This window comes from Capra hircus, chromosome 14 (assembly GCF_001704415.2).
Source record: "Capra hircus breed San Clemente chromosome 14, ASM170441v1, whole genome shotgun sequence".
Classification (NCBI taxonomy): domain Eukaryota; kingdom Metazoa; phylum Chordata; class Mammalia; order Artiodactyla; family Bovidae; genus Capra; species Capra hircus.
In genome coordinates, this window is record NC_030821.1 from 8,684,978 (window position 1) to 8,696,909 (window position 11,932).

At 44.3% G+C, this 11,932-nt stretch overlaps 1 protein-coding gene across 1 annotated transcript in view; it reads right to left on the bottom strand.

Moving 5' to 3' along the window:
- Positions 1-8,131, bottom strand: part of TMEM64 (transmembrane protein 64) — a 36,400-nt gene extending 28,269 nt beyond the window's left edge. Inside the window, exon 1 of the mRNA XM_013969329.2 lies at positions 7,081-8,131. Within this exon, the coding sequence (XP_013824783.2) occupies positions 7,081-7,887 (807 nt within the window). The 5' untranslated portion in view covers positions 7,888-8,131. The remainder of the gene's footprint in view (positions 1-7,080) is intronic.

The following is an 11,932-nucleotide window of genomic DNA, read 5'->3' on the forward strand; positions in this document are numbered from 1 at the left end:
ATATATATAGATATATATATTTATATATCTATATATATATATATTTGAAGGCTTTTGTTAAATACAAAGGTAAAAAGATACATACGGGAGCTTATGGGCCTCTTGTTACAGTTTCAGGGGCTTGGACTTGGTGGTTATTTTACTACAGTGACTGTTACAGCTCTAATGCAAACTTCTGTAAAGTCCAAGGTAGGAAATATTTTCAGCTTTGCAGGCCATAGGGTTTTTGTCACAACTACTCGACCTTGATGTTTTAGCTTAAAAAGAGCTACAAACTATACATCCATGAATAAGCATGGCTGTATTCCAATAACATTATTTACAGATGCTGAAATCTGAATATCATGCAATTCTCTCACACACACAAAACATTATTCTTTGGGTATTTTTTCCAGTTACCTCCCTAGGATGATGCCTGATTCAACTGTGGAGAACGTGGCCCAGAGTCTGACACACGGGAGGTCCCAGGGCTGGTGCTCTGCAATTAGAACCAGGAGATCTCTGAGAAACCAGGAATTTCTCTGCTGATCTCAGATCAACAATAGAGCCTCAGGTAAGTTCATGGCTCTACCATTTACCAACTGCATGTTCCTAGGCTAGTTATTTCACCACTCTGCCTCAACTGCCTTAGCTTAATATGAGAATTAGGGTTCATATGAATATTAAGTAATGTGTACATGTTAGAACAACAGTGCCTGGCAATTACTAAGTACAACATAAAAAAATGGTTAAAAAGAAAAATAAATTCTCTGAGTTTCAATGTCCTTATCTTGAAATGCAGAGGATGGAGAGAAGGAAATAGTAATGAGCAAGCTATACATTTTATCACAGCTATGCAGTAGATAATGGCAAACACATTTCACAACAGAAAGCATGGCTCGAAGAGTAGCTCAAGAAGTCAGAGTAAAGGTTAGAATTAAGTCTGACTTCAAGTATGTGATCTTTTGTTCTCTATGTAACTGCCTATAAGTCACTGGTAACTCCTCAAAGGACTTGTAATGATTAAGGCATAGTATATATGTAAATTTTCTCTGAATACTGTAAAGTGGTATACAACATATGATCAAGAGTCAGACACAACTTAGCGACTAAACTGCCACCAAACCACCATATTTGGATTAAAGTTGATATTTCATAGGTGGTAGCTTTAAACTATTGAAGTCCAGATATCTCCACGGGAGTATCTTACAAGAGACCTTACAATAATGCATTAATGCTTTCTAAATAGTTATTTTTATGAACAGTTTTCAACTTTATTAACAAAAAGGAAATCCTCAAGTTTTGAGGCTACAGAAAAGATCTGCTATGTTTAAGTCAGAAATAATTATGTTTACCTCTTAGAATGTTGAGGATGAAATATGTTAACATATTAAGGGGTATTTAGTAATTGTGGAATGATAAGAGAGAGGCTAGGAGTAAGCTGAGGGTTGGGAAAATGTCCTGAGGGGAAAAGAAAACACACTTGAGGGTTTCCCTACAGGGAGTACCAAGATTAGACTTGCATTCTACAAAGATCATTCTGGAGGGAGAAAACACTGGAAATCCTTGCCTAAGAGGCAAGGAGACTAGATAGGAGGCTGAAATGCTGCCAGGGTAGTGGCGGTGGACTGGACTGAAGGGCCTGGGAGGCAGGATCCAGAAGTCAAGGGCCAGAGTCAAAGACTACTGCCAAGCACTCAAGTTCTTGCTCCTTCCCGGCACACATATTGCCCCTGTGAAGTCAGCTGCGGCCATGTCACTTGTTCAGGCTAGTAAAGAGTGAGATTACTTCCAGGTGAAAGCATTAAAAATCAGTACAGAATTCACTATGTCATATAAACCAAGTGAAAGATGGTGGCTCCATCAACCTGGATCCCAAAGTAAAAATAACATAAAGCAGAGACTCTCGACTCCTTCCCCAAACAAAGCTGAACCTGGATCAGCGCCAAGTAAGGAAACAAACCTTTGCTTTTTATTTTAATACTTAAGGAACATGTATTTATGAGAAATCATGAGGAAAAATATGGCATCATATGCAATATAGAGTCTACTTATTTAATTAAAACATTTTTAAGAGGATATATCATAAATGCTAGGAGCATATATTATAGTCCCCCAAATCATAAAAGTGGAACTCAAAATAAAAATTAAATTTATCTCCCTTCACTATAAATAATAATATAAGCTGCACTTTTTACAAATCTTTGCTTTTCAACCCAGTGAGGTTTGGGGTTGTTGTGTCATTTACCCTATCCTGAGTGAAGCAGTAAGAAACAGTCATTCCAGATACACGCCCAGATTAATGTACAATACCTACAGATGCAAGACTACATCAAAAATGTTGGTAGGTGGGGGCCTTTATTTCCCACAGGAAAAATGAGTACATTTTAAAAGGTAGAAATGATTCTACAATGTACTTCAGAAATTATATTTCTTACGATCTAAGAATTCATACTATAAAGTGTTATGTACTTAATTTCCATTTCAAAAGTGAAGTGTCAATTTGTTCATCCCTTTTTAGCACACATGGGAGAAGGAAAGAAAGTTAAGAACAGATAGCAAGCAAGGCAGAGCCTTTTTTCTTCTTCTATATATTCATCTTTTACAATCAGCTCCTGCCTCTTAAATATAAAAACTACCTCCACCATAATAACTGCTATTAATTTTTGAGAAATGAGTACATGCCAGGCAAATACGCAATGCCTTCACTGCATTAGCTTATTTGAGCCTCATAACTCAGCATAGACCGTCAAAGACTGTCTATTTCCAAACCCTGTGCCTCTCATGACCACTACCTTTCCTCATGAGCATTGATTAAAGGCCAATCGTGGACACTGAAGATGAATTTTAACTGGAATGGAGAGGAGGGAGGATAATTTTAAAAGATAGGTAGGGAAGAAGAAAAAGAAATACGCCTGGAAAGGGGGCACCTTTGGGTAGCCAGAGGGGTATGAGGACAGAAAGGATAGAATCAGAAAGACGTTCTAGAAGGCAGAAGTGAAAGCCAAGCTAAAACAAAAATCAGCATTAACTAAGCTTTCTTTTCACTCACATACCCCGGGTGAATTCAGTAAATAGTTCCAGTTGCAGGAGCTATTTATTATGTAGATAGCTAAAAAGAGAAATGAATAAGATGTAATAGACTATATCCAATGGGTCCACAAGCCACCTTGCTTAAGGCCAAGAGTGACAGTTTGACACAGTATCGTGAACCTTTTTAGATAATCTGGGGTTTATAGCTCAGCTCCACCACTTGGTCCTTCGACACTCTTCATGGATCACACTCTTGTCAAGGCAAAGGGGCCTATGTAACTCAGTGAAGCTGTGAGCCTGCTGTGCAGGGCCACCCAAGATGGACGGGTCACAGTGAAGACTTCCGACAAAACGTGGCTCACTGAAGGAGGAAACAGCAAACCACTCCCGTATTTTTACTGCGAGAACCCCATAAACAGGATGAAAAGGCAGAAAGACAGGATAATGGAAGATGAGCGCCCCAGGTTAGAGAGAGAAGAAAGAAAGTGAAGTCGCTCAGTTGTATCCAACTCTTTGCCACCCCACCGACTGTAGCCTACCAGCTCCTTCTGTCCATGGGATTTTCCAGGCAAGAGTACTGGAGTGGGTTGCCATTTAAGGAGTCCAGTAAGCTACTGGGAAGAGAGGAGGGCAATAACTCGTAATTCCAGAAAGAATAAGGTGTTGAAGTGGAAACGACACTCAGCTGTGGATGTGTCTGGTGGTAAAAGTAAAGTCCAATGCTGTAAAGAACAGCATTACATAGGAACCTGGATTGTGGTGCTGGAGAAGACTCTTGAGAATCCTCTGACTACAAGGAGATCAACCAGTCAGTCCTAAAGGAAACCAATCTTGAACATCCATTGGAAGGACTGATGCTGAAGATGAAAACTTCTATACTTTGGCCACCTGATATGAAAAGCCAACTCATTGGAAAAGACCTTGATGCTGGGAAAGATTCAAGGCAAAAGGAGAAGGGGATGGGAGAAAATGATATGGTTAGACAGCATCACTGACTCAATGGACAGGAATTTGAGCAAACTCCAGGAGACAGTGAAGGACAGAGGAGCCTGGCATGCTGCAGTACGTGGGGTCACAAAGAGTCAGATATGACCTAGCTACTGAACCACCACCACCACTACTTGGTAGCTGGGTGATCCTGAACAAGCTCCTGGATGCCTCCATGTCTTCCTCAGTTAAACTATGCCAATAATACCTATTTCAAGAGGCCAGTATTCTTTTTTCCTTCTTTTCTCTTGACCCCCACAAGGCCAAACTGAAAACTGCCTCTTGTCAAGTTCGTTTTCAATTAATTACCTTAAATTATTTCCAAGTACAAAGTATAAATTATATGTTTAACATATTTGATTATTTTTAAAAACTTAATTTTAATTAACAAATTATAATGAGCCCACATTATATATCCAGGACAAAATATAAAATGAAGAAATGGAGTCATGGGTTAAACTCTATCTGCAAACCATTATTTAGTACCTAGGTGATCCTGGATAATAACAACAGTAATGACGCCATGAAATTAAAAGACACTTACTCCTTGGAAGGAAAGTTATGACCAACCTAGATAGCATATTAAAAAGCAGAGACATTACTTTGTCAACAAAGGTCCGTCTAGTCAAGGCTATGGTTTTTCCAGTAGTCATGTATGGATGTGAGAGTTGGACTATAAAGAAAGCTGAGCGCTGAAGAATTCCTGCTTTTGAACTGTGGTGTTGGAGAAGACTCTTGAGAGTCCCTTGGACTGCAAGGAAATCCACCCAGTCCATCCTAAAGGAGATCAGTCCTGGGTGTTCATGGGGAGGACTAATGTTAAAGCTGAAATTCCAATCTTTGGCCATCTGATGCGAAGAGCTGATTCATTTGAAAAGATCCTGATGCTGGGAAAGATTGAAGGCAGGAGGAGGAGGAGACGACAGAGGATGAGATGGTTGGATGGCATCACCGACTCAATGGACATGAGTCTGGGTAAACTCTGGGAGTTGGTGATGGACAGGGAGGCCTGGAGTGCTGCGGTTCATGGGGTTACAAAGAGTTGGACGCGACTGAACTGAACTGAATGATGACAAAAGCCAGACTGTTATTCTAGGCTTAGTAGCACTTATTTATGCAATCGTCTCAACAATCCTATGAAGTAGGTAACATTACTTTCCCATTTTACATATAAGACAGCGAACCATAAAGAGGATAAGCAACTTGATCGAGAGTCAACAGATTCAGATTCTATGGTGAATTCTGTGGGGACAGCAGAATTTCAGATCATCAGCCCTGTGTTCTGGACTATTAGATAATAATCTATAATATACATATAATCACTATCTGTAGAGCTAGTTTAAAGATTAGAAATAATATGTGGAAGCAGTCCAGGACAGTCGGCACACAGTTGGTAGACACGAAAATGCACAAGGAAATATACTGGAGAAGATGCAAACTAACAGAATGAAACTATTCAGGTTCCTTAGTCCCAACCCTCTTTCAAAGTTTAAGGATATTTGATCAATTATTAGCCAAGGCTGGGTCAAAATTCAAGCTTATAGGAAGCTGTGAAAAGGTAAAAATTTAAGGAAGAGAACATACTAAACCACCTGTAAACATCAAACTTTCCGTGTACAGAAAACTTATCTATTTCCATGTTGCCACAAGCCTCATTCTAGTCATTGCTGCAGTTGGCTAGAATCAACATGACATTTGCAAAAGGCATTTAAAAAGAAAAGGGTAGGTTGGTTAGAAATATTCTTAACATAAAACAAAATGAGAAAGTTTCTAGAGATAACAATATATTTTTGAAACAAAGTTATCAGGTTCACTAATATATATTGATTCCTGTGGATTTGAATGCTAAAATTCTTCAGTTTTTTTTAGGTCTAGTTGAAGGGTTGAGTTTCTGGGCATCTATATGAAAATTCTTTGAACTTCAGAATCGCTGAATTTGAAGAACACAGTAACTAGTTTAACCCCTTCACCTCAAAAAAGAGGAAAGCAAGGGCACATAGCCAGTGGTAAAGAACCTGCCTGTCAACGCAGGAGACATGAGAGACACAGGTTCGATCCCTGGGTCAGGAAGATACCCTGGAGAAGGGAACGGCAACCTACTCTAGCATTTTTGCCTGGAGAATCCCATGGACAGAGGAACCTGGTAGGCTACAGTCCATGGACACGACTGAGGTGACTTAGCATACAGCATGCGCTGAAGACACTAAGTTTGTAAATACTGGATCTTTTTTTCCCCTTTTTTTCCTCCGTAGCAGAGTTCCATTCTTCAATCATTTACTAGCAGTGTTTCCATTACTCAATCATTTACAACGCGATGTACATTAGTTAGAAACACCTTAACTGAATAAGCAAAGGATATGAATACAAGACCCAAAAAAAGTGTACAAGGTGTATAAAAAGATAAATATATTCACAATTGGGAAAAAGGTTATCTGTCCAATTTTGTTTTATCTACTACCAAGTGATTTTAAAATGAAGTTCCTCCAAAGAAAGGTAAAAAGGAGGCTTCCCTCCTTATTACACTGTATTAAAAAAGCAAATTACTTGATGGAAAAAAAATCGTATTAAAAATTTTAGGAAACTCCAAAATAGAGTCTCCTTTCTCCTCTATTTACCCAAACTCTTCCTTTAGTCACACACTGTTAAAAACTTGAGCTAAAATACTGGATGCATTTTGGCAAGTTAGAGGGAAAGCCAGCCTTTATTTATTCCCTGACGGGTGCGACAGCTGCTACAGAATAAGATAACAAATGTTTAAAATAGATATTTCTTAAAAAAAAAAAAAGATATTTCTACTCCTCTCCTTTCATAGTTAAGAGGGGTCATTTTTAACCAAACTCATACGTCAAAAAAGGAGTAGTTCTTTCTCTACCAAATCTCCTACTGAGGGAGCCCGACACAGACTGGCTTTATCTGTTTGAAATTTCTCAGGGTACGTCAGAAAGTAATTTCCACTTCTGTTAATCTCACTCCTCTGCCAGCATTCCACAGGACGGAGCGCCCTCCCAGGGCCGCCCCAAGATCGCTCAAAACAAACAAACAAAAATACTTGGGAGAACAGCCCAGCGGCACGCCACTTACCGAGAACACTGCGTTCTGCAGCCCGAAAGGTATGGGGGTGAGCCTGGCCAGCGCCACTACTTTGAGGCCGCTGCCCCCCTCCACGACGCGGATGACGGCGCTGAGCTTCTCGCTGCTCTGGATCCTGGCGGCTACCCAGGCGGTGAGCAGCCGCTTGCAGACCACGTGGGCGATGAAGGTGCCAATGAGGACGCCCACCACCATCAACCCCATGCCCAGTACGAAGCCGTACAGGTAGCCGGCCGCCACGTTGAGCACGATGTAGCCCCAGCCGCAAGGGAACGAGACCACGATGAAGCCCACGACGAACAGCAGGACCCCCAGCAGCGAGTCGAGGCTCTCAGCCCAGAGCAAGAGGTGCTGCAGGTAGCGGCGGACCAGGGCCAGGGAAGCGAAGCACACGGCGGCCAGCACGCAGACCAGCACCAGGCTCCGGCACCAACAGGTGCTGCCGAGGCAGCAGCAGCGCCAGCTTCTCACCTCGGCCACGTCGACCACCACGCCGCCGCCCCCGGGGCCGCCCGCTAACGCCCCGCCCGGCCCCGGCAGCTCTGAGGCGTCGGGCGGAGCGTGGCGCTCCAGACAGGCGCCGAGTAGCGTCCCCGGGGCGGCCGCCGCCGCCGCCGCCGCCGCGCTCGCCCCGCCCCCGCGCGGGGGCAGGCGCTCCGCCGGGCCGTCCCCGCCGGCCGCCCGCGGTAGGGCCCAGCCGGCCGGCGGCGGCGGCGGCTCGGCGTGGCCCGGGAAGGCGGCGGCGTACTGCAGGAGCCGGGGCAGCGACTGGAGCAGGCTGCCGCCGGCGCTCCACATGCCTCGGCCCAGCGCCGGGCCCTCCTCAACCGGCTTGCGCCTCCGCCGCCGCGGCGGCCGCGCTCGTCAGGCGGCGGGCCTTCATGGTGCCCCGCGCGCGTGCCCGACTCGCCGCGTTCTCTCGAGGGGCAGGAGAGGGCCTCAGGGAGAAAAGGCTGAGGGCTCGCTGACGGAAGGATGACGCCGTGAAGACGGAGAAAACTCCCGACGCCACACAGGCGGAGGCCGCCTCTCCGGGGGCCGAGGGGGCGGGGCGTCGGGAGCGCGGGGCGGGGCGTCAGCGCGCGGGGGCGGGGCCTGGCGCGAGCTATATTTGGCCCCGCCCCCGCCAGGGTAATGAGGAGGCTGGGTAGCGGCGGCGGCGTCTGGAGGGCTGAGGCGCTGAGGGAGCCGCTGGGAGGAGAAACAGCAGAGACTATGGGGGCGCCAGGGAAGGAGAGGGGCTGCAGTGAGGTGGAGAGTTGGGTGGCGCGCGAGGAACCCTGCAGGGGCCTTCCCGGCCTTCCTAGGAGGCGCATGCGTGCCTGCCTGTCAGGGCAGTGACAGGCCCCGTCCCAGTCAGCCAGCCGCTTGGATTCTCGCCCAATACCTGTTGACTGTTTCTGCAGTAACCTCTGATCGTTTATATCCACAGCTACTGTGGTGGTATTAGAGGAAAAGGAGTTCTTCATCTGCTTTAAGGAGGATTTGCTCATTTTTACCTCCCCAGGTAGTGAAATCTCCGTGCAGGTTTCAGGTCATCATTTGGTACTTAAGGAACTTAAGGAATTAGGTATTAAAACCCAACCTCGACAGAATACCACTTCTGACCCCAGAAGTCTTTAATTGAGCGCCAGACACCTAGGCTATAGACTTCTCAAAAAGATACACCGAAGAACATTCTTAAGGATTAGCCGTAACAGATGACTCCTCATGCTGCTTTCCTTTCTTCTTTTTGCCTAGACTCTAAGGTTAGTGTTCCTCAGGCGCTCTTTCCTTCTCTCTGTTTAGAGCTCGCCGAGCCCTCTCATCTGAGCTCATAAACTTGATCCCACTTGGTGTAACCCCCAAGTCTATCTCTTCCTGTCCTTCCCTTGCACTCCAGCCTGTGGACACACCCAGATGGAATTTCTGTAGGTACCTCAAACGCAGCATACTCTGGTGCAAAAAGGACTTAGTAACTGGTCAAGTCATTAACCCCTGAATCTCAGTATTTGTTTTTAAACTGCAAAATGAAGATGATAGTACAATTTTACCTCATGAAACTGTTGTGAGGATTAAATAAAATAAAAAAGATACTTGGCACTATGCCTGGAATCAGTATTCAGCCGTGAGAAGATATCTCATAGTCTAAAGTGTTGTTCCCCATAGATTTGCTCTTTGAGTTTCTTGTCTCAGTGGACGATCTTTCACCCATTTACCCGCCAAATAGCCACCAGGACACTTTGAGACCTACTGATTAGGTACCTACTTTCTCTTTCATTTCATTCCTCTCAAGCCATTGGGTTTGGCCAGAGTCAGTTAAAGTTTTTCAAAGGTATTAGGCACAAGCTCCCTCACCTTTTTTAATTCCTGTAGTTCACGTGGAGGAGCAGCTCCCTTGTTTAGCTAAAGTTTTACTTCCTTTCTAGAAACTTCCAACACTACCTTTCCATCACCCAGTCACACCCAGTTTGTTGTTTCTTTCCCATTCTCACGCTTCCTTCTACTTAGTTATTATATTTGTCCATTATGTTGAGATTTTTTGTTTGCATCACCGTTTCCCTCTTTAGACTGAATTTCCTTAACGTGGGCCCGTTACTTATTTAATCTTAATAAGTAAAGAAACAGCACTCTATATGTTTTTCTGAATAAGTTACAGTTTACAGGGGAGGATAAGAAAGCCAGACAGGAGGCTAACAATTGTTTGGGGAAGAATCCAGGAGGGACTAAAGTAAGGTAATGGTTATGGAATTAGTAGGATGGGGATAAATTAGAAGCTATAGGCTTGGCCACCGATTGGGTGTTAGGAGAGAGAAAGAGTCAAAACTAATACCTGGGTTTTCTATTTGAGGTAGTGGATAGATAATGGAGCCAATGACCAAGAGAAAAAGTACAGAAAGTTTCTGAGAAAGGTGAAAGTACAGAAAGTTGTGAGAAAGGTGAAACTGGAAATGTCTAGGATATCATCCAGTTGTGGCATGTTGGTAGATGGTTGACAATGTGGATAAAGAGAGAAAATGGGGCACCACTCCTAGAAATTTTGACACTGGTATGTAGAAAGCAGTTAAGCCATGGTTTGGATGAGTGAATGGTGGTGGATGTGCCAAATATCTTCTGTTGTCTTTCAGGTTCATGGTAAAATTGCATTTCCCGGTCTCCTTGCAATTGGGATGAGATACATGTCTCATTATGCCCATGAATTATGAACACAGCATTTAATTGTTGATGCAAGACCTTCCAGAACTCTTTTTCTCTTTGCCATGGCAATCAACAATGTTCCAGAGTATTTGCTGTATTAATCTTGGTCTTGGAAGGATAATGCAGAATAGTGTTGCATCCACCTTGTGATGGGCTATTTAGAGTGAGTGAGAAGGCAACTTTGGTTGTTTTAAGTAACTGAGATTTGAGGGGTTTTGTTGTTTGTCTCAGAGTAAATCTTTGTCACTTCTTAGTGAATGAGAACAGTGAAACCTTGGGGACACTACTGTACTCATTAAATTATTTTGCATGCAAGAAAGTGAGACCAAAAAGCCACTTTAATTAAAAGGGTTGGAAGCAGGAGTATTTATATACATATATGAGCAGCTATTCGGAGAAGGCAATGACACCCCACTCCAGTACTCTTGCCTGGAAAATCCCATGGACAGAGGAGCCTTGGTGAGCTGCAGTCCATGGGGTCGCTGAGAGTCGGACCTGACTGAGCAACTTCATTTTCACTTTTCACTTTCATGCATTGGAGAAGGAAATGGCAACCCACTCCAGTGTTCTTGCCTGGAGAATCCCAGGGACGGGGGAGCCTGGTGGGCTGCCATCTATGGGGTTGCTCAGAGTCGGGCATGACTGAAGCGACTTAGCAGCAGCAGCAGCAGCAGCATGAGCAGCTATTAGGAACTGAGGCACCTCTAAAGAAAAGCAGTTCTTTTCTTCCCATTGTGGAGAAGGCAATGGCACCCCACTCTAGTACTCTTGCCTGGAAAATCCCATGGACGGCAGAGCCTGGTAGGCTGCAGTCCATGGGGTCGCCAAGAGTCGGACATGACTGAGCGACTTCCCTTTCACTTTTCCCTTTCATACATTGGGGAAGGAAATGGTAACCCACTCCAGTGTTCTTGCCTGGAGAATCTCAGGGACGGGGGAGCCTGGTGGGCTGCCATCTATGGGGTCGCACAGAGTCGGACACGACTGAAGTGACTTAGCAGTATCAGTAGCGTCCTCCCATTGTATCTCTGTTTTTCTGTGCCTCTTTGATCACTTCTCACACTACTGAGTGCTAGTTAACCCTTTTCTTATCCTATAATCTGCATTTCAGAGGAGCACAATTCAGTTGCAAGAGCTCATAGCTGTAAGCCATGCCATGGGCTGCCAACAAGCCTGTGGTTGAGCCACTCTTGTATCAGGGGCCCATCGTAATCCAGACAGTGCCACCACTTTGGAAATACCACTTCTGAAGATGGGAACTCTGGTCAGGGAAGTGTAAACTATAATGGGACATTTCCATTCTTGTCTTACTACAATTTATTTTTCAATAAATTGTGAAATTATGAAAGTTATAGTTTACAAATGGAAACTAGATATGTCTTAACCTGCAAACACCCTAACTTCCCACCCTCTGCCTAAAACCTTTCTGCTGCTTTCGCAAAAACACCCAACTCCTTGCCTGGCCTACAAAGACCATTATGATCTAGCCTTTGCCTACATTCCTACTTATTCTCCTATGACCCTTCCTTCAGTCACAATGGCCTCCTATCTCTCTCTTGAATAAAACAAACTGGTTTCAACCTCAGAAGCTTACAGTCTTTCTTGGCTGATCTCTCTTGTTTCAGTATTCTTCCCTTTCCTCTTGAAAAGCTTTCTTGTTATTCCT